Consider the following 23096-nt stretch of genomic DNA (forward strand, 5'->3'; position numbering starts at 1 on the left):
CTGTGAGGCAGCCGTGCTAACCACTGTGCTACCTAATGAAAGCATACTGTCCACAGCATTTTGTATTTTTAAAAACACCTCACACAATATCAGTACTTACATCAAAACGGAATTTTGCAAACCATTTACAGAACCTCAACAAATCCAAAATGTAATTGGCAGCAGGAAGCATTGTGGGACGAGCAAGTGTCCTCCTGACTCCCCAAAGCCTGTCCACTATCTACAAGGCACAAATCAGGAGTGTGATGGAATACTCCCCACCTGCCTGGATGAGTGAAGCTGTAAAAACACAAGCAGCTCAGCACCGTTTAGGACAAGGCAACATTTGATTGGCACCCTGTCCACCCCGCTCTCTACCGTGCATGCACAGTGCCAGCAGTGTGCATCATATCTTAGAATCTTAGAAACCCTACAGCACAGAAAGAGGCCATTCGGCCCATCGAGTCTGCACCGACCACAATCCCACCCAGGCCCTACCCCCATATCCCTACATATTTACCCACTACTCCCTCTAAGCTACGGACACTGAGGGCAATTTTAGCATGGCCAATCAACCTAACCTGCACATCTTTGGACTGTGGGAGGAAACTGGAGCACCCGGAGGAAACGCACGCAGACACGAGGAGAATGTGCAAACTCCACACAGACAGTGACCCAAGCCGGGTATCGAACCCAGGTCCCTGGTGCTGTGAAGCAGCAGTGCTAACCACTGTGCTACCGTGCCGCCCTCTGTGCTACCGTGCCGCCCATATAGAGGATGTACTGCAGCAACCTGCCAAGACTCCTTCGACTGCGCCTACCAAATCCTCCCCTCAACTACCCAGAAAGACACCACCCAGAAATTTCATGTCCTGTCCACCATGGAAATTGTAGCGGGCAGGTGGGAAAATTCGGCGGATCGTGTAAAGGCCCGTAGACCTCCGGCGGGGGTGGGGGGGGGGGGGATTCCCAATCTTGGGATGCGTGCGGCTGGAAAAGCCCATCCAAGGGCAGCAGGCACATTAGAACACCACCACCTGGGGCAAGTTCTGCTCCAAGCCACACACCATCCTGACTTGGAAATATATCGCTGCTCCTGGATCAAAGTCCTGGGGCTCCGACCCTAACAGCACTGCGGTTGTACCTACACCACATGGACTGCAACAGTTTGGAGAGGCAGCTCACCATTTTCTGAAGGGCAACTGGGGAGGGGCAATAACTGCTGGCCTTGACAGCGGCACTCACATTCATGAATAAATAAAAACAAAGCATGAGCTTGTTGTTATAAATAGGCACAGAGAAACTCATCAATAATACAGCTGATGTGTCAAACTGCCCAGCTCCTGAAACTGCTCGTGTAACTTTCAAATCATCCAACACCAATAACAACCTGGGCTTCACCGAAAATCTATCCACACTTTAATCCGCACACTAATAAAGTTTACCTCCTCGCTCCAAAACGGAAATGCTCAGGTCTTATTTCACAAACGTAACAATGCTGACTGCTGTGACTGAAAATATGCATTGCTAAACTGTATTTGTTTTTTAAACGGGTAAACAAAAGCTTTGGCTCACACTGGGTACAAACCTGGGAAAAGAAAAGACAGAATGAGACTGTCATTAAATAGTTAGGCGCTGTCGCGTTCGGGTCTTAAATGTTTGTGCACTGAACTAAAACAACGTGCATTTGTATAGCGCCCATGGCACTTCACAGAGGTGTCGTACGAGTCACAGTCTCATACAGTCATAGAATTCTTACAGTGCAGAAGGTGACCATTCGGCCCATCGAGCCTGCACCAACAAAAATCCCACCTCGGCCCTAACCCTGCAACCCCACATATTTACCCTGCTAGTCCCCCTGACACTAAGGGGCAATTTAGTGCAGCAAATCCCCCTAACCCGCACATGTTTGGACTGTGGGGGGAAACCGGAGCACCCGGAGGAAACCCGCGCAGACACGGGGAGAAAGTGCAAATTCCACACATTGAACCTGGGTCCCTGGCACTGTGAGGCAGCAGTGCTAACCACTGTGCCACCATGCCACCCCAGACAAAATCAGCCAAAAATGGATGCTAGGGATGTCAGCAAAAGCTGGGTCAAACAGTTTAAGGATTTTCTGAAGCGCAGAATGAGGGAGGGATGAGTAAAAGAGTATAATCCAGAGCACAGTCTAACTGACGGCATGGCTGCTGACAACTGGGCAAGCGGGCATGGCAGGCATTATTGCAGAATGGAACACTGCAGGTCGGTTCTTTTGGGGAGGTTGGTGGGGGGAGATGTACAGCGTCTGAGAGCGGTTTCAGTGCTGAGGAAGTTACAGGGCTAAGGAGCAGAGAAGACAATGAAAGTGTTTAAACATGAGAATTTGAAAGTTGAAGCACTGGGGACAGTAAAGTTCTGATGTGGAGGTGCCGGCGTTGGACTGGGGTAACGCCGGCATTTCCGTAACGTTGGTCCAACGCCGGCATCTCCACATCGTGACCGTAAAGTTCAGCAAGGACAGGGAGGGTGCTGTGTGAGAAAGGCAATGCAGGACAGGATACGGGCAGCAGAGTTTTGGCGGAGGTGAACCTTGCAAAGAAGGAAGATGGCGGGAGGAGAGGAGTAGACTCGCTGTCTCTTGAGGAAATAAAGATGTGGATTAGCTTCAACAGCGGAGGTGGGCGATGTTGTGGCACTAAAATCAGAAGCTTGAACGAAGATGATTACTAAGAAGTCTCACAACACCAGTTAAAGTCTCACAGGTCTATTTGGTATCATGAGCTTTTGGAGTGCTGCCCCTTCACCAGGTGAGTCCACTTGGGTCACTGTCTGTGCGGAGTTTGCATGTTCTCCCCGTGTCTGCGTGGGTTTCCTCTGGGTGCTCCCACACTCCGAAGGATGTGCTGGTTAGATGGATTGACCATGCTAAATTCTCCCTCAGTGTACCCGAACAGGTACCGGAGTGTGGTGACGAGGGGATTTTCACAGTAACTTCATTATAGTGTTAATGTAAGCCTATTTGTGACACTAATAAATAAGCTTTAACAGGAAATTTAAAAAATAAGTTAAAAATGATTTTGAAAATCTAATTCCCAATAACTTGCATTTTTATACCAGATGAGGGCGGCACGATGGCACAGTGGTTAGCACTGCTGCCTCACAATGCCAGGGTCCCGGTTCAATTCCGACCTCGGATGACTGGCTGTGTGGAGTTTGCACAGTCTCCCTGTGCCTGCGTGAGTTTCCTCCGGGTTCTCCGCTTTCCTCCTACAGTCTAAAGATGTGTGGGTTAGGTGGAGTGGCCCCGCTAAATTGTCGCTTAGTGTCAGGGTTACGGGGATAGGGCTTGGGTGGGATTGTTGTCGATGCAGACTCGATGGGCAAAATGGCCTCCTTCTGCACTGTCGGGATTCTGTGATTCTATGTCACATGGTTAAAATATCACAAACCGCTTTACCAGAGCACTATCCAATAAAATTTGACACCATGCCTGAAACTATTCTTTCCAAATTTCCATTTAATGAAGAACGGATGTTCTTTCTGAAGTTAAATAAGCCCTCTGCAATACTGAACAGTTTTAAAGACAACTTCCCTCTTCAAGACTCTCCATTGTCATAGTTGTTGTACATTGTGGAAGTCTCCAGATATCAATCCAACCACGTACTTCAGCTCCCATTTCAGAATCGCCTTTCATTCAGCAATTTAATAAATTACAAATGATGTCGTGAATTCTCTCACTGGGAGTTGACGTAAAATTGCAAAGATACTTCACAAAGGGTTCTCACCAGCCAAGGGACAGCTGGCATTTCTTCCAGTCGTACAATCATACAGTGCAGAAGAGGCCCTTCGGCCCATCAAGCCTGCACCAACACACGAGAAACACCTGACCTCCCACCTAATCCCATTTGCCAGCACTTGGTCCACGAATGTTACGATGTGTTCATCCAGGTGCTTTTTAAAGGATGTGAGGCAACCCGCTTCTACCACCCTCGCAGGCAGCGCATTCCAGACCGTCACCACCCGCTGGGTAAAAAAAAGATTTTCCTCACATCCCCCCCATAACCTCCCACCCCTCACCTTAAACTTGAGTCCCCACTGGCTAAAATTCACGGCCTGGTCCTTAAGGCCTCAAATAAATCCGGCTTTACAGAGACTATGAACACAAAGAGCACATAATGATCACAGGTAGGTGAGGACTGAAGTAATGCCATTTTTGGCACAACGTGTTAACTCAACTATAAACAAGAATATACAGATTGTCAAACAAAAACTTGGGCCAGCTGACACTTGGAGCAGTTTTTAATAGTATTTGTTTCCAATCTGACCTCACTTATTTTTGTTCTCAATAAGGATGATAAGCACAGATGACTGCTTTCATCTCAAATTAGTGTCAAGTTGAGTGATTCCTGGACAACCATGCATCTTAGGAGAAGGGCCAAGCTCGAGTCCCGAATGCACACAAAGGATTACCACCCGACCATTTTTGGATCCGACCCCATCACTCCGTTCCTGAATGAGTAATTTCTAGCTGTCGCTCAGCGATGTTTGCTTCTTTGAAAAAAAAAAGACACTCATTCTGTCCATTACCTCTAATTACTGACAGCTCTGATTAAAGAGGCTTCCAATTAATTATTGTCATCAGCAGCGAACAGGTGACTCCCAATCTTGACCAATGCCTTCTCTGGCCGATTATCGCGTTTGACAAAAGTTGGCAATTTTAACTGGGCCTCAACTCATTGCCACTTCCCATTAGCTCATTTTTCAGCAGAGCATTTATCTTTATTTCCTGTTATCTGCACCAAGCTTTATTGAATGTGTAAATTCAACAAAACTTTTGTGCTCAAAGGTCCAAGTTATCATTTATGTTTGAAAGGTCAGACCATGATTGCATCTCGCTCAATGATTCTGTGGTCGACAGAATTTGCAATTGCTGCAGCCCAGTCCTGTAACCAAACAGATCTCAAAGTTGCAAAGACTTTTCCCCCCATTCCAATAAAAATATTGTTTTTACCATCAACAAAATGTAGCTGCACAAGGATTTCACACTGTCCCTGAGAGATAAAAGCAGAATTTCCGAAAGACTCCGTGATAGGGCGGTACGGTGGTTAGCACTGCTGCCTCACAGCGCCAGGGACCCGGGTTCAAATCCGGCCTTCAGTCACTGTCTGTGTGCAGTTTGCACATTCTCCTCGTGTCTGCGTGGGTTTCCTCCCACACTCAAAAATGTGCGGGTTAGGTTGATTGGCCATGCTAAATTGACCCTTAGTGTCAGGGGGATTAGCAGGGTAAATACGAGGGGTTGCGGGGATAGAGCCTGGGTGGGATTGTGGTTGGTGCAGACTCAATGGCCGAATGGCCTCCTTCTGCACTGTAGGGATTCTATGATTAATGCACAATTCAGCGTGAAATTGAGAAACACGGGTCATGTTGAGTGTACCATGGTGAGAGTGATAGCTGAGAGGGAGTTGGAGCTATGTCTGGCCTTCGTAACCATAAACCAGGAAAGAGAAAACACAGCCAGCTCAATCTTTCACTGATCATCATCCGCTTACCTGACTGGAGCACCATCGATTGACTTTACTTGATCTAAGGTGAAGAATGGATCAGACTTGACAGTAAAGCCTGCCGTGGTTGAATAGTTCACTCATAGTCACTATCTGGGAACATGAATCGCCATTCAGCTGCCCACTATGGAGGTAGGGGACAGTGGCACAGTGGTTAGCACGGCTGCCTCACAACGCCAAGGACCCAGGTTCAATTCCGGCCTTGGGTCACTGTGTGGAGTCTGCACGTCCTCCACGTGTTTGCATGGGTTTCCTCCCACAGTCCAAAGATGTGCGGGTTAGGTTCATTGGCAATGTTAAATTGTCCCTTAGTGTCAGGGGGATTAGGAGGGTAAATATGTGGGGTTACGGGATAAGGACTGGGTGGGATTGTGATGTGGAGATGCTGGCGTTGGGCTGGGGTAAGCACAGTAAGAAGTCTCACAACACCAGATTGTGGTCAGTGTGCACTGGATGAGTTGAATGGCTCCCTGCACTGTAGAGATTCTATGAATACCAGCGCCCATGAGCCTGCAGAGTATGGGTCAGCATTACAGAATCCCGACAGTGCAGAAAGAGCCCATTCAGCCTGCCCCGACAACAATCCCACCCAGGCCCTATCCCTGTAACCCCACATATTTACCCTCCTAATCCCCCTGACACTAAGGGGCAATTTAGTATGGCCAATCAACCTAACTTGCACATCTTTGGACTGTGGGAGGAAACCAGAGTACCCAGAGGAATCCCACACAGACACGGGGAGAATGTGCAAACGCCACACAGACAGTGACCCGAGGCTGGAATTGATCCCAGGTCCCTGGCGCTATGAGGCAGCAATGCTAACCATCGTACCACCATGTCGTCCAAGGTTCAAACAGTTCAAATGTCACACACCAACCAAAACAAACAGCAATAAATGGGAATCTGTGACATTGGGCAGGATTCCTCCATAAATCCCTACAGTGCAGAAGGAGGCCATTTGGCCCATTGAGTCGGCTCGACTCTCGAGGACAGATCATCTTACCCAGGCCCTTTCCCCCACCCTATCCCAACATCCCCACAAATTTATCCTGGCTAATCCGCCTAACCGACACATCTTGGGACACTAAGGGGCAATTTAGCATGACCAATCAACCTAACCTGCACATCGTTGGACTGTGGGAGGAAACCCACGCAGAGACAGGGAGAATGTGCAAACTCCAAATAGTTACCCAAGACTGGAATTGAACCCGAGCCCCTGGAGTTGTGAGGCAACAGTGCTAACCACTGTGCAGCCCTTTTCATTTTACAGTATGAAATTATATGACAGTATTACTCCTACCTTTCTCCAGTCAATGGTAACAAAGAGCCATTTACAATCAGCCATAAGCATCAACCAATGTTTTGAATAACTGAATCCTCGAGTATGTTGAGTGAGTTAAATCATGTTGTCAGCAAAGTCACTTTCATTCTGATCCTATTCTTTTGGAAAAATTGTTCAATTCAAAAAAAATGAACTTGCACTTATATATCACCTTTCATGAGGACAACCACTAGTGTTTGTTTATTATTGTAAAGTTAAAGTGCATGGGATTGTGGATAGTGTCTTGAGATGGATAGAAAGCTGGTTAGCATAAAGTTGGAATAAATGGGTCTTTTCCAATTGGCAGGTGGTAACTAGTGGGGTTCCGCAAGAATCTGTGCCAGGACTCCAACTGTTCACATTATATATTAATGATTTGGATGAGGGAACTAAACGTATTATCTCCAAATTTACAGATGATACAAAGTTGGATGGGAGGGTGAGCTGTGAGGAGGATGCAGAGATGTTTCAGTGTGATTTGGACGAGTTGAGTGAGTGGGCATCTGCATGGCAGATGCAGTATAATGTGGATAAATGTGAGATTATCCACTTTGGTAGCAATAATAGGAAGACAAATTATTATTTGAATGGGTGCAAATTGAAAAAGTTGGATACTCAGCGAGACCTTGGAGTCCTCGTGCATCAGTTGCTGAAAGTAAGCGCGCAGGTACAGCAGGCAGTAAAGGCGGCAAGTAGTATGTTGGTCTTCATAGCGAGAGGATTTGAGTATAGGAATAGGGATTTTTACTGCAATTGTACAGGGCGTTGGTGAGGCCACACCTGGAGTATCATGTGCAGTTTTGGTGCCCTTATCTGAGGAAGGATGTCTTTGCTATAGAGGGAGTACAGCGAAGGTTTACCAGGCTGATTCCTGGGATGGCAGGTCTGTCATATGAGGAGAGGCTAAGCCAGTTAGGATTATATTCACTGGAGTTTAGAAGCGTGAGAGGGGATCACATAGAAACTTATAAAATTGTAACAGGATTAGACAGGGTAGGTTCAGAAAGAATGCTCCCAATGATGGGGGAGTCCAGAATTAGGGGGTCATAGTTTGAGGATAAGGGGTAAACCATTTAGGACTGAGTTCAGGAGAATTTTCTTCACCCAGAGTGGTGAATGTGTGGAATTCAGTACCACAGAAAGCAGTTGAGGCCAAAACATTGTGTGATTTCAAGAAGGAATTAGATCTAGCTCTTGGGGCTAAAGGGATCAAGGGATATGGGGTAAGGGGGGATCATGATATTGAATTTGATGATCAGCCATGATCAGAATGAATGGTGGAGCAGATTTGAAGGACTGAATGGCCTACTCCTGCTCCTATTTTTTTAATGTATGTTTCTAAATTTGTTAATGAGAAGTACCAACTGTCTTTTAACTACAACCGGGATACAAGTCCAGTGCTGCAATCTATCAATAAAAGTGAACTGGACAAAAAGAAAATGGACAGTATCCAGACCAATCAATGGGCTGTGGAAGCTTCATCCTGCAGGGTTACCTCTAGTTTTAGTGAAATAAAGAGTTGGTGAACTTCCCTTGAACCACTGCAGTCCTCCTGATGTTAGGTATGAAATTCCCTGATATTGACCTGACTGTATTTATTCCTCTGTCTCCAATCCTTTACCCCTCACCAACCGCTCTCCATTCCTTCCAGTATCTGATTATTTGGAACCTGTTGCAGCCAGCTCTCTTACTACCGCGCTTAAGTTTTAAAAAAGTTTACGATTGCTTTTTCGGACTAAAGCAGAACTATAGCTCTACGAAGTTAATTTGATCACAAAAAACCAGTGAAGATGTTGAGCACTGGTGACAGAAGGTTCACCCCCTCTGGTCACTGGCACTGTCAATATCAAGTATTATGTTCACTGTTAAGGCTTTAAGTCTTATTGTTCATATGGAAAAGGTGCAAATGAACGCATAATAACTTGCATTTATACCGCAAGTTATTTAGATAGCATGTCACAACTGGGGATCAGAGCATTGAGCATATTTGGGAAAAATATTAGGGAGACAGTAGGAGACACAGTAGATGCAGCCAAAAACATTCTCCGCCAGTTCATACCAGTGGGATCTTCTGGTCCTGCTAACAGTGCCCCCCTGTCACGGGTTTTCCAGCGGTGCGGACTGCAGATAATGAGAAAAAAAATCTCATTGACATTGGTGGGAAGATCAGATGATTCTGACCTGGAACAAGCTGCCAGAGGTAGGAGCAGAGGCGGGTACAATTTTGTCTTTTAAAAAGTATTTAGACAGTTACATGGGTAAGATGGGTATAGAGGGATATGGGCCAAATGTGGTCAATTGGGACTAGCTTAGTGGTTAAATAAAAAAGGCGGCATGGACAAGTAGGGCCGAAGGGCCTGTTTCCATGCTGTAACCCTCTATGCTCTATATTGCCATCGGTGAATGTTGCGCCGCCGGTGAATGATGTGCCGCCTCCCGCCGTGGGAAACACACCGCGGAGAGGTCAGGGAATTCCCTCCCCAAAAAGGTAGCTTTTTGAAGGTGAAGGGCTGGAATTGCAATGTATTGTGGGTTTGAGGCAGTAATTAGGTGTGGACTGTGGTGGTCAAAGAATCAGAACTGGTTACGGAAGCAGTAAGATGCATTCTTAGTATGGAATAAATAGACGGTGGTGGCGGTGTAGTGGTACGGTCACCGAACTAGTAATCCAGAGATCCAGCCTCGTGTTCCGGGGACGTGGGTTCAAATCTCACTACAGCAGCTGGTGGAATTTAAATAATAAATCTGGAATTAATTCAGTCGTGGCAACTGTGAAACCATTGTCGATGGTCACAAAAACACATCTGGTTCACTAAGGGAAGGAATATCTGCTGTCGTTACCTGGTTTATATGTGACTCCAAACCCACAGCAACGTGACTGAATTGTACAGGCCTTAGCAAGCCATTCTGTTGTACAAAAAACATGGACCACAACAGGTGATGTCAAGTTCCAGCTAAGTACAATTTCCTCAAGACCAAGTAGAGATGGACAATAAGTGCTGGCCCAGCCTGTGACACCCACATCCCATGAAAGAATAAATAAAAAAGACTTGTCTTTACATAACTGAGTGTTCCAGCAGAAACTCAGATTGGTAAGTGTTGTTAACTGGTGTTAAGTAGACGCAAACTTTGGTGGCGATAGCTGGAATCCTGAAGAAAATAACTTGGTCGGTGGGTCTTGCTGTGGCCCAGAATCCTCATGAGACGTTGACAGTTTTGTACTTCAGAATTTTTCCTGTCCTGCAATCCATTCCTTAGGGTGCAGCCTCCAGGAAGGACACCAAGGAAGCCATCAATGAAAGGCTTAACTTGGCAAAAATCAGAGCATGACGTTCAAAAACTAGAAGACAAAATCAGCCGTGGGCAGATAGAGGAAGTCATTTCACAGGCAGAGAATGAGTCTTCTCTGGCATATGGAATGGCCAAGTGGAAACATTGGGAACCAGCAATGGAAGAAGCCCCTCATAATCAATGCACATGGCCACTTTAAACTGTATGTAAATGACTGTCATGACTCAGACTGCCCGACTGGAAAGGAACATAGTTTCTCACAGAATGCAAAGTAAAACCACTACCGTGGTGTACACACACCAGTTCCTGCCTGGGACTACAGTTCAGCAGGCCCAGTCCTGGGCCTGCCTTATAAAAGGCTCAGGTAATGAGGTCAAGCTGGGCAGACCACTGCCTGTTAGTGGGGGAACTCATGCTCAACGAGCCCCAGAGGGAGGTCAATCAGTGATTCCCCGTGGATCTCTTGGGGGGTTATCACAATTACATTGCTTCATCTGGCAAACCACACTCGCTTTTCTGCCAATTCCAACCTGTAGAGATGTTATTAATATGAATATCTGAAACAATAAAAATACTCTCACCCAGTTTTTTATTTCTTAATTCTTTCACGGACTGTGAGCATCACTGGCAAGGCCAGCATTTGTTCCCCATCTCGAATTGAACTGAGGACAATTAAGAGGCTGTGGGTCTGGATCACATGTAGGCCAAACCGGATAATCATAGAATCCTACAGTGCAGAAGGAGGCCATTTTCAATCGAGTCTGCACCAACCACAATCCCACCCAGGCCCTATCCCCATTACCCCATGCATTTACCCTAGCTAATCCCCCTGACACTGACGGGCAATGTAGCACGGCCAATCCACCTAACCCGCACATCTTTGGACTGTGGGAGGAAACCGGAGCATCCGGAGAAAACCCACGCAGACACGGGGAGAATGTGCAGACTCCACGCAGACAGTGACCCAAGGCTGGGAATCGAATTCGGGTCCCTGGTGCTGTCCCTAAGGATGACAGGTTGGGTGGCACGGTGGTTAGCACTGTTGCCTCCCTCAGGATGACAGGTTTCCTTCCCCAAAGGACATTAGTGAACTAGATGGGTTTTTACAACAGTCGATGATAACTGCATGGTCACCATTACACAGATTAGCTCTAATACTCCAGATCTACTGATTGAGTTTAAATTCCACCAGCTGCCTTGGTGCATTCTGAACCAATATTCCTGCAGCATTAGGTTGGGCCTCTGGATTACTGGTCGAGTAATATTATTAGGACAACACTACCTTCCCTGTTGCATCAACTGTTACCTTCTGATTCCTGACCAGCGTTTGTGGGTCCTGATGTGTCTATTTAAAGGCTGCATTTTCCCACTTGAGGTTTTTTTCTGGACAGTGAGACAGTTTTCAGATTGCAAACCTGACCATCTCAGCAGTGGTGGAATTTTCCAGGACTTCTCTTATTAAGACGCTCCCTGCTGGATTGCCTGCCGATTTGGGAGAGTGGTCAGGCTGAAGAAGCGGGAAGAGGAATCAACACACCCTCATTACAAGGGTAACCAGCAGACTTCCCTGCCTCTCCACTGAAAGTGCCGCTCAGATGAATGGGGCAAGAATGGAGACTCAAAGTGGCTGAAGGAAACCCTACCTGAAACATCTGCCGGAATTTTACCCCTCTCGCTCGCCCGAGGTTCGTAAGATCCTGCCCGAGGCCAACGGAGAATGCCGTTCTGTGAGCCTCGCCGGGTAAGACGTGCTGGTAAAAGTCCGGCAATCATGTCCAGGAGATAATCCTGCAATTGCAAACCTCTGACTATGGATGATCCCAGGTGTGTATTTCTAACATTGTCCAAACAAGTGAGAAGGGGTCAAATGGCTCCCCTTGGTTTCCCTTTCTTCGTTTGATTGCAACAGGTTTTCTGGTTTGGGAAAGGAATATATTTGCCAGTTTAGAGAATACTTAACTCTTTACACGCTGCGACCATTAAGAGGCAAATCGGACAGGTTTGCTTGAGTTTAACAAAGGAGGTGGTGAGCTTCATCATACTTAAACCAACCCAGGTTAAATAATCAAACACTTTCACATACACATGGGGCGGCACGGTAGCACAATGGTTAGCACTGCAGCTTCACAGCTCCAGGGACCTGTGTTCGATTCCCGGCTTGGGTCACTGTCTGTGTGGAGTTTGCACATTCTCCTCATGTCTGCATGGGTTTCCTCCGGGTGCTCCGGTTTCCTCCCACAGTCCAAAGATGTGCGGGTTAGGTTGATTGGCCATGCTAAAATTGCCCCTTAGTGTCCCGAGATGTGTAGGTTAGAGGGTTTAGTGGGTAAATATGTAGGGATATGGGAGTAGGGCCTGGGTGGGATTGTGGTCGGTGCAGACTCGATGGGCCAAATGGCCTCTTTCTGCACTGTAGGGTATCTATCTATCTATCTACATGCACTCGATCTTCACATAGACACACAAATATAGATTACACAGTGGGGTAGGGAAGGTTGGTCAAATCTGAGCCCACAAACACTGAGCTACTGGGAAAATTCCATTACCCATGGAAAATGCTTGCTAATTGCTTCATTAAGAACCTCAACTTCTTCCCTCTGCGTCCAGAATTGTTACCAGTGCACAGAAGCTGCCTCCGGGAAAAGTGGGTTGAGACGGAAACAAGTCGGCATTTCTTGTCCCGTGGTATTTTTTTTCTAATTTTCCTGGCACTCCCTCCATCTTCAAACCTGCCTCCAAAGGCCTGGTAAAAATATCCCAGTGGAAATGCTAGTGGCTGACAATAGAGAAACATAGAAACTAGAAGCAGGAGTAGGCCACTCGGCCCTGCAAGCCTGCTCCGACATTCATTATGATCATGGCTGATCATTGAATTCAATATATACTCACAGTAAAATCCATCTTTCAAAATTCCACTCAGTCAAACCAAACTTAGACCCAACAGTTCATGATGAAGGATTTCTATCTGGCACTTCCTAAAACTTTATCCAGAGAAGTCAAATGCTAGTTTCGGTGATTCTTCTGCTGCAGTATTCATATGAGAAGAAACATTCTTTACTGCCTTGCCTCTGAGGCAGCATCCCTCGCTCACCACTAGGGATCAACTATTTTTCAGAACAGTGGATCTAGAGATTTTGACATTGCAACTCACAGAATCCCATAGAATCCCAAAGTTTGGCCCATTGAACCTGCATCGGCAACAATCCCACCAGGCCCTATCCCCCCCAACCCCACATATTTACCCTGCTAATCCCCCTGACGCTATGGGGCAATTTAGCATGGTCAATCAACCTCACCCTTGCATGTTTGGACTGTGGGAGGAAACCGGAGCAAACACACACAGAGACACGGGAAGAACGTGCAGACTCCGCACAGAGTCATCCAAGGCCAGAATTGAACCGGGGTCCCTGGTGCTTTGAGGCAGCGGTGATAACCACTGTGTCACCGTGCCTCAAACACAAATAAATGGCACTTTGTGTAATAAAATAATATAGGAGAGACTTTGGCCGAGTGGTAACGTTCTGGGAACGTGGTTCAAATCCCACCAAAGCAGCTGGTGGAATTTGAATTCAATAAATAAATCTGGAATTAAGAGCTCGTCTCAGTAATAGTGACCATGAAACTATTGTCATGGAAACCCATCTGGTCCAACAATGTCCCTTTAGGAAAGGAAATCTGCCGTCCTCACCTGGTCTGCAGGTAAGAAACTGCCCTGTGAAATGGCATTGGAAGCATTTAGTTCAATTGCAATTCGGGGTGAGAACAAATGCAACTCCTCACCAATTCCATATTTGTATTTGAAGGACGTTACTGTTCTCAGACACAAACAGCCAAAGGAAACCTTGAGCAAGAGTCCACTCTGTGCTCATGTTACCAAAATGTTGATCCAATCCACAAAGGACAGGGAGCATTCCTCCAAACAGCCTTCCCCCAGAATCACAGAACATTTACAACACAGGCGGCCATTCGGCTCATTGTGTCATGCCAATCACTGAAAATTTAGCCTTCCTGGGCGGCACGGTGGCACAGTGGTTAGCACTGCTGCCTCACAGCGCCAGGGACCCAGGTTTGATTCCGGCCTCAGGTCACCGTCTGTGTGGAGTTTGCACGTTCTCCCCGGCTCTGCGTGGGTTTCCTCCGGGTGCTCCGGTTTCCTCCCACAGTCCAAAAATGTGCAGGTTAGGTTGATTGGCCATGCTAAATTGACCCTAGTGTCAGAGGGATTAGCAGGGTTAATGAGGGTTACAGGAATAGGGCCTGGGTGGAATTGTGGTGGGTACAGACTCGATGGGCCGAATGGCCTCTTTCTGTACTGCAGAGATTCTATGATTCCTGCACTTGGTCCGGAGCCCAATAGGTCACAGCTCTCAAGTAGACAAATTTGGAATGGAACGTAACTGTGGCTGTACATCCTGGTATCCTCCACCTTAATCCTCCAGGGTCCCTGGAAGTGGCAACACAGGTGGATAAGGTGGTTAAGAAGGCACCCAGCATGCTTGTCTCCAACGGCCGGGGTATCGAGTATGAAGGTTGGCAAGTTATGTTACAGCTGTATAAAACTTTACTTCGGTCACATTTGGAATATTGCGTGCAGTTCTGGTCGCCATGCTTTCAGAAGGATGTGGATGCCTCAGCGAGAGTGCAAAGAAAGTTTACCAGGACCAGATCTGGAGGGTTTTAGGTATGAGGAGAGGTTGGATAGTCAGAGGCCTTTTACCAGGGTAGAAGGTTCGACTACAAGAGGCACAGGTTTAAGGCGAGAGGGGTTAAGTTTAGGAGAGACATGTGGGGAAAATGTTTTACACAGAGGGTGGTGGGTGCCTGGAACGCACTGCCAGTGGAGGTGGTGGAAGCAGGCACGTTAGAAACGTTCAAGGTGTATCTTGATAGACATATGAACAGAAGGCGAACAGAGGGATAGACACCATGTATCGATGCATGCTGTGGGCTGAAGGGCCTCTTCCTGTGCTGTATTATTCTTTGTTCTAATGCTAATCTCAGGTTAAACTCTTCTCCCTCACAGTGTTAAGTTTTCTCCAGTCCGTTTGATGCCATCAAGAGGAAATTAATGGATTGCAAATGTCTATGAACACCTTGCGAACCAGTCATTTGCTCAGCCTTTTGACTGGGGAAAGTTTGTTTATTTGGTCTATTTGTTTACCTGGTTAAAAACTTGAAAAATCTTAGAACACCAATTGATGGGTTTAAAAAAACAACCACAGGCCAAAGATATGTGGGTTAGGTTGATTGGCCATGCTAAATTGATCCTAGTGTCAGGGGGATTAGCAGGCTAAATATGTGGGGTCTCGGGGATAGGGCCTGGGTGGGATTGTGGTTGGTGAAGACTCAATGGGCCAAATGGCTCCTTCTGCACTGTAGGAATTCTATGATTCTGTTCTTGTACTAATTGGTGTTAATTATTGGGAAGTAAAGTGGGGTACTGCCATTTATGTAAATAATGCAATCGAGCTTCTATTAATCCGGAATGGTGCACTGTTCGCTCCTAAACGTTTTCCCAGATTATGCAGTCAGGTTCATAGAGTCATAGAAGTTTACAGCATGGAAAAAGGCCCTTCGGTCTTGCTTGTTCATGCTACCCTTTTATTTAAACCACTAAGATAATCCCAATTCCCTGCATTTGGCCCATATCCCTCTATACCCATCTTACCCATGTAACTGTCTAAACGCTTTTTAAAAGGCAAAATTGTATCTGCCTCTACTACTACCTCTGGCAGCTCGTTCCTGACACTTATCACCTTCTGGGTGGCACGGTAGCACAGTGGTTATCAGTGCCAAGGACCCCGGTTCGATTCCCGGCTTGGGTCACTGCCTGTGTGGAGTCTGCCCGTTCTCCCCGTGTCTGCATGGTTTCCTCCGGGTGCTCCGGTTTCCTCCAACAATCTGAAAGACGTGCTGGTTAGGTGGATTAGCCATGATAAATTCTCCCTCAGTGTACTCGAACAGGCGCCGGACTGTGGTGACTAGGGGATTTTCACAGTAACTTCAATGCAGTGTTAATGTATGCCTGCTTGTCACACGAATAAATAAACTTTAAACTTTAAGTAATTTGTTTTCCGTGACATTTGCAGTTTAAAAAGAAAATTCAAGCCATGAATTGCCTGCGAGGAAAACCTTTTTAAAAAATCTGCTGTAAAATTTAAAAGTGACTGAACTGGGGAAATAAAAACATAAATCTCCCAGGCAAAAATAAATTTAGCATTCTGTCTGTGTGGCCTAAATCCCAACATGTTCTGCTGCCAACTTGATTCAGTGGCCAAATCTCGGTTGTTGATAAAGCTATCTCACAGTAGGCTGCCACTCCCCAGTCTGTGCCACTTTGACGTATGAACTTGCACAGAGCAACTACTTCTTACTTCATGGGGCATGGCTGTGTGTGTGTGGCCCACCACACCCTCAGGCAACCTAATGGAAAGTACGCCCTCCACTAACAACATGGCAGAGGTAGTTAGAAGTCAGGTCGAAAAACTGAAAGAAGAAATGTTTCTGAAGTTGCAATCAGCCCCCAAAGAATACTATTAAACAGTTTTTCATAAAGCGTGCATATGTTTTTCATATATGTTAATTTTATTTCATCCATAAAACTTCCTCAAACACAGTATTCTAGGTAATAACAGCTCTGAGGAAGTCATAAGGACTCAGAATGTTAATCTTGTTGATCTCTCCACAGATGCTGCCAGACCTGCTGAATTTATCCAGCATTTTCTGTTTTTATATCAGATCTCCAGCATCCGTAGTATTTTGCTTTTATCCGAGGTATTAAACTGGTGGCTAAAGGCAAAATACTGCGGATGCTGGAATCTGAAACATAAACAGAAAAATGCTGGAAAATCGCAGCAGGTCTGACAGCATCTGTGGAGAGAGAATAGAGCCAACGTTTCGAGTCCAGATGACCCTTCGTCAGAGCTGGTGCATTTTTCTGTTTTTGTATTAAACTGGTTGACTGTGAAAACAACAAACAAACCTGATTTCCAATTTTATAATTTGTGAGGTATCTGGGTGTCCCACTCGTACAACAAGCGGTTCAGCCAACAACTTCTCATTAAAGCTTCTCAACGTAATACAATTTAGTACAATGCGCCACGGTTGCTAAGATTTCGGCAGCAAGCGGTAAAAAAAACACAAGAAGATGTCGAGAAATGACCTCAACTTTCTGAATGAGACAATGCACCAAGTCAACAGTCACCAATAGTGGGGCAACTGTCAGCCAACATTGCTCCAGGTAGTAGGGCAGTGCACAGAATTAAGGTAGACAAGTTAAGATAGCAAATTCCTGGCTGAGCCACATCTGACCTCCTTCGTTTCATACCCTCCCCACTTGAGAGATAGAGCATTTAAGCTGCCAATGTTAGCACTCCACCGAAGTCCAGCCAAAGACTGACCGATCACACTGTAAACCAGATCAGAAACTACTGCTTCCAGACTCCAACTCAGAACCAAGTGAATGAAACTTCCACTACTGCAGCAAATTAACATCTTCATTAATCTGCTACATGACATAATTATTTCCAAAGCAGAAGCACGTTATAGACCACATAAAGCCTCCACCTTTAAAAGCATTGGGATCCTTTCACCAAGCTTCAGAGTACATTACAAATCTCTTAAAAGATTTAAATGCAATTCATTCTCAATTCCATTCCAATTTCATGGCAGTTAGCAATTTCTCTTTTTGAACACGCGAGAGTATTTTAAAAGGAAGTGCAAGACTTTAAAATTTAATATTTCATTTTTGAATGACGAAAGACACTTACTACTGAGCGCAGTCGATGAGCTGGTATTCATTTGACCTTTCAAAACATGCCTTTATACCTTCATCGTCCCACAGTGCTTTCACATGATCGAAGAATTCCTACAAATAGAAAGAAAACTTCTGTTAAAAACTGGGTTCGACATTCGATCTCGTGGGGTTAGAGGTAAGAACATTAGCATGGACAGTGGTTAACAATAATGGGTTCAGACAATAAATGGGTCAGTTTTGGATGTAACTAGTGGAGGACTGTCAGGTATGTTTTTAGCCATTCACGGTCTAAATTTATAACTTAGATGAAGGGACCGAGTGTAACATGTCCAGGTTTGCTCATGATGTAAAGCAAGGTGGGAGCGTAAGCTGTGAGGGGGAAGCCAAGAATCTGAAAAGATTTCTAGACAGGTGAGGTGATAGGGCAAGTCGGCAGATGGAGTATAATGTGGGGAAATGCAAAACCATCCATTTACTCTTTTTCAAACAAGGTACATCTTTTACAGATGCACCACAGAAATCATTCTTTATGGTTGTATCACAGCTTGGTCTGGCTCCTGCTCTGATCAAGACTGCAAGAAACTACAAAGGGTTGTGAATGTAGCCCAGTCCATCACGCAAACCAGCCTCCCATCGACTGACTCCGTCTACACTTCCCACTGCCTCGGAAAAGCAGCCAGCATAATCAAGGACCCCGCACACGCCAGACATTCTCTCTTTCACCTTCTTCCATCGGGAAAAAGATACAAAGTTCCGAGGTCAGGTACCAACCGATTCAAGAACAGCTTCTTCCCTGCTGCCATCAGACTTTTGAATGGACCTACCTTATAATAAGTTGATCTTTCTCTACACCCTAGCTATGATTGTAACACTACATTCTGCACCCTCTCCTTTCCTTCTTTATGAATGGTATGCTTTGTCTGTACAGCGCGCAAGAAACAATATTTTTCACTGTATACTAATACATGTGACAATAATAAATCAAATCAAACTAAAATACAGTATTAATGTTAACACACAGCGAAAGGAATTAGATTTTTTCTTGCTAATTTTCTTCTCTGGTAGAGTCCGCTGACGACCACCCAAGTGAAGGTTCATGTCCAAGCTCAGACACCGAGTGTTGGCAGGTTTTCCAGTCCTTAGAGGCATCACTGACAAGCCCAATACGCCTCATGTGCAGGACTCACTGGACACTAAGTATGAAAGTCTTGGCCAATTCCTTCCTTGCAGCACCTGTATCGAAGCGCCTCTGCAAACTACGTGCACTGTTACCTGGGGCACTCCTGGTCAGCCTGAGCGGAATCAAGTGTCCTTTCCTATCATGAGATTGGTGGCAGGGGGCATTTAATTGGTCAGGAGGATGATGGGTGGCGACCCTGCCACTTTTCTACCTCCACTCTAATTAAGTCCATGTTAGGAAGGCCTGCGCACGGCCTTCATGCCCCAGCACCAACTGAAGCCCTTAAGTGGGCAATTAATGATCTCTTAGAGCCTCTGGTTATTGACCCAGTGGCAGGCAGGAAGCTCGCTATGCGGGCAACATGACAATCAAACGGCAGCGTGTTTGTTTGCCTCTTGGGGGAGGGGTGGGTCCTCAGTCAAAGGCACCCGGTGCCTGATCAAGGTGAGGGGCCCAACATTGGGAAGGCAGGGGGTGTACTGAAGAGGGCTACCCTCCTGCTCTAGCTGCCAACCTCCCTCACCTGTGAGCACCCCGCCCTCCCCCACTATCCCTCAATTGCACCTGGGTCCCTCCTCGATCGTCATCGGTCTGGGGTGACTGCAGTACCGGCAGCAAACACTGCCTCCCCAGCAACACTGCTGAGTACAGACTCTGGTGGGCTTTCTGCCCTGGGGGAGGGGTGGGGGGGGGGGGGGGGGGTTGTCCTTACAGAGAGCCTTCTCAAAAAGAGTGGGGGTCTTGCCAGCTCCCCAGCCAGCAGGGCTCTGCTGCTACTGTGGGCCACGAAGGATGAAAGATAAGGGTTACACAGAGTTTACAGCAGGTCTTACCTGCAGGTTTCCAAATGCAGTCAGACATATTAGTTTAATGTCATTCCAAGTGAGGCAATGGATATTAATAATCTTAACTGTGTAAGGTGGAGAGCGGAGGAAGAGTGAGGGGAAAGAAGCAAAGATGAGAAAGGAGAGGTGAGGCAGATAGGGAGAGACCAGGAGAGGTCGTGAGAAAGAGAGTGATACAGAGAAAAACACACGCACGTTTCATTTTCAGTTGCTTAGCAACTAGCTATAGCGAGGCACTGGCAGAGGCCCAGTGGCAGGGCTCCACCCCATCTCCTGGTTATAACAGTGGCTATACTTTTAAAGTACTTAATACTCTGTAAAACCTGTGGGACCTCCTGAGGTTGTGAGAGGTGCTACATAAATACAAGAGTTTTTTTTTACTTTTTTCATACTGGGTAATAGGCTGTCCAGGCAGTGAGTTGGAGAAGAAAACACAACAAAGGTTTTTTTAATACCTTAAATCTAGAGAAATTTGACTTGTGAAGACAATGTTCAAGTTACTAATGTTGTCATGTTCAAGGGTGCTGCGCCTCTCAACCCTTCCTCATCAATAAAGGATCATTTTACCAAAGGTTTCACCATTGGTGCAATCTAACAGGCCTCAGTTATTCCATCAAATAACCAGGCCAGTTGTTTATTTCCTGGATTATTTTCTGGATGGCAGCACGGTGGCACAGTGGTTACCACTGCTACCTCACAGCGCCAGGGACCCGGGTTCGATTCCCGGCTTGGGTCACCGTCTGTGTGGAGTCTGTACGTTCTCCCTGTATCTGCGTGGGTTTCCTCCCACAGTCCGGAAGACATGCTGGTTAGGTGCATTGGCCGTGTTAAATTCTCCCTCAATGTTCCCGAACAGGTGCCGGAGTGTGGCGACTTGGGGATTTTCACAGTAACTTCATTGCAGTGTTAATGTAAGCCTACTTGTGACACTAATAAATAAAAAAACAATGGAAGTGTTGATCAAGGCCCAGTTAACGGCTGTAGAGCCATTCAAATTCTTTAAGAACTGTCTCCTTGGCAGCCAAAAGCCCGGATTAATGACGGCCCTCTGGAGTTTTCCCACTGTGATGCTTATTTGTATTGGGTAATAACTTCATTGCATGGCGAGCTCGGGGGAACAAGCAACCCTAACTGGGCACAGTCTCATTCCAAGTTCTGGGACTCTGCTAATCACCACACTAATAACGAGTAATAATTAGTCAGAAATGTTGTCACGGTGAATCAGTATTTAAATTACAAACAGAACAACCATCAGCAGAATTATAACTAAAAATACATTTTTCTAAAATTCAATGCTTCATCAACCTATGATTTACTGCACCATTGGGGGACTACAAATATCATAATTGTAGTCCGACAGACGTACAAGTTTAGCAATCAGGTACTCACTGGATGTAATGAGAGTCAAGTTATGCTCTTGTTGACTCCCAGAAGATGCTCAAGTGAAAAAGAATTAATCAGCTCCCTGTGGGCTCATTGCTATAACAATGTCATTCCAAATTCACATAGAACACGTAATCACAAAGTGTGCGAAAGTGACATCTCCAGTGTAACTGACTGCCTTTTCCAAAGCTGTACGCAAATGTGATGCACCTTCCTCTGGGCACCCATACCGCTGTGCTCAATAGGTATCCATTTCTCCCCCCCACCCCCCCAATCTATGCTTGATCCTATATGTCAACTTTATCAAGCTATCTTAAGCTTATAAACCCATCTCTTGTCAGCACAGTGTTAACTGCCAGCAAATCCGGACACCTCATTCAAGTGCTCATTCTTTGTGTGTGAACTAGTTTAATAAGTTTAAAGTTTATTTATTTATGTCACAAGTAGGCTTACATTAACGCTGCAATGAAGTTACTGTGAAAATCCCCTAGTCGCCACACTCCAGCGCCTGTTCGGGTACACTGAGGGAGAACTTAGTATGGCCAATGCACCTAATCGGCATGTCTTTCGGACTGTGGGAGGAAACTGGAGCACCCGGAGGAAACCCACGCAGACACGGGGAGAACGTGCAGACTCCACACAGACAGTGACCCAAGCTGGGAATCGAACCTGGGTCCCTGGCGCTATGAGACAGCCACTGTGCCGCCCTGATGCTGAAGGTTGGCTGGTGATTTAATTGTGTTGACTATCTGTGCCAACCCAATCATATCTTCATGTAAAATGTAGCAAACGAGGACGCAGATTCTAATGTCCCCAGTTAACTCAGCAGAGTGGAAAGCAAGCCTTGGGCTTCCCTGTATTGTCCCGGTCGTTGGGTTTGCCTACTAAGTCATCAGCTTGGTATTTATCTAGATTTAGTCACAGTTCACAATAACAATTCTACCACAATCTTCCCCATCAGGTCTCAATGATTCAAAAGTTTTACAGATGTGACTCAGTTTATGACTGAAGTATTCCTACCAATCCCTGTGAACCTGAGTTTATCCAAATCCCTGCTGTCCATAATCTAACTCACGCCGAGTGCCATTCACCCATCACTCCTAATTGCGCTGACATATATTGGCTCCTGGTTGGACAACAACTCATCTTTAAAATTCTCATCCTTGTTTTATAGTTTTGCCAGCTGCCCCCCCATTTCTGTAATCTCTGCCAGCCCCACAACGTTCGGACATGCCTGTGTTCTAGGCCCCACTATCCCAATGTACTTCTGGCTGCTCTCACGCATTTTACCCTCAATAAACCTGAGGTCAACCAAAACTCTGCTGCTGTTTTAACTCGTGGCAAGTTTCCTTCACTAATTACCCCCATGCTCACTGACCTACAGTGGCTCCTGTTCAAGAAATGTCTGAAAAGCTAGTAGCAGGAGTAGACCATTTGGCCCTTTGAGCCTGCTCCACCATTCATTATGATCATGGCTGATCATCGAATTCAATATCCTGATTCCTCCCCTTCCCCCATATCCCTTTATGACCCAAGAGCTATATCTAATTTCTTCTTGAAATCAGATGAGTGAATGGGACCGTGTGCGAATTAAAAGGCTGCAGAGTTTTTGAACGTTTTCAAACAAACACAGGCCGGAAAACTTTCATTTCTTACTAACTTATAAAGAGTTTGGGAGATTAACTGGTGACAGTAACCAAAATGGATTTTATTATTTCTTCAAGTCCCAACACATTAAACTCGCTTAAAAACTAATGGTCAAAAAGCAACGCATTTTTAATTTGGCATTGTTTTA

At 46.0% G+C, this 23096-nt stretch overlaps 1 protein-coding gene across 2 annotated transcripts in view; it reads right to left on the reverse strand.

The window, feature by feature from the left end:
* Nucleotides 1-23096, reverse strand: part of LOC144495579 (guanine nucleotide-binding protein G(s) subunit alpha-like) — a 395016-nt gene that overhangs the window by 101353 nt on the left and 270567 nt on the right. For both annotated transcript variants that reach the window (XM_078215715.1, XM_078215714.1), the window contains exon 5: nucleotides 17907-18004. In XM_078215715.1, coding sequence (XP_078071841.1) covers nucleotides 17907-18004 — 98 coding nt within the window. The remainder of the gene's footprint in view (nucleotides 1-17906; nucleotides 18005-23096) is intronic.

Source organism: Mustelus asterias, chromosome 7, assembly GCF_964213995.1.
Source record: "Mustelus asterias chromosome 7, sMusAst1.hap1.1, whole genome shotgun sequence".
Classification (NCBI taxonomy): domain Eukaryota; kingdom Metazoa; phylum Chordata; class Chondrichthyes; order Carcharhiniformes; family Triakidae; genus Mustelus; species Mustelus asterias.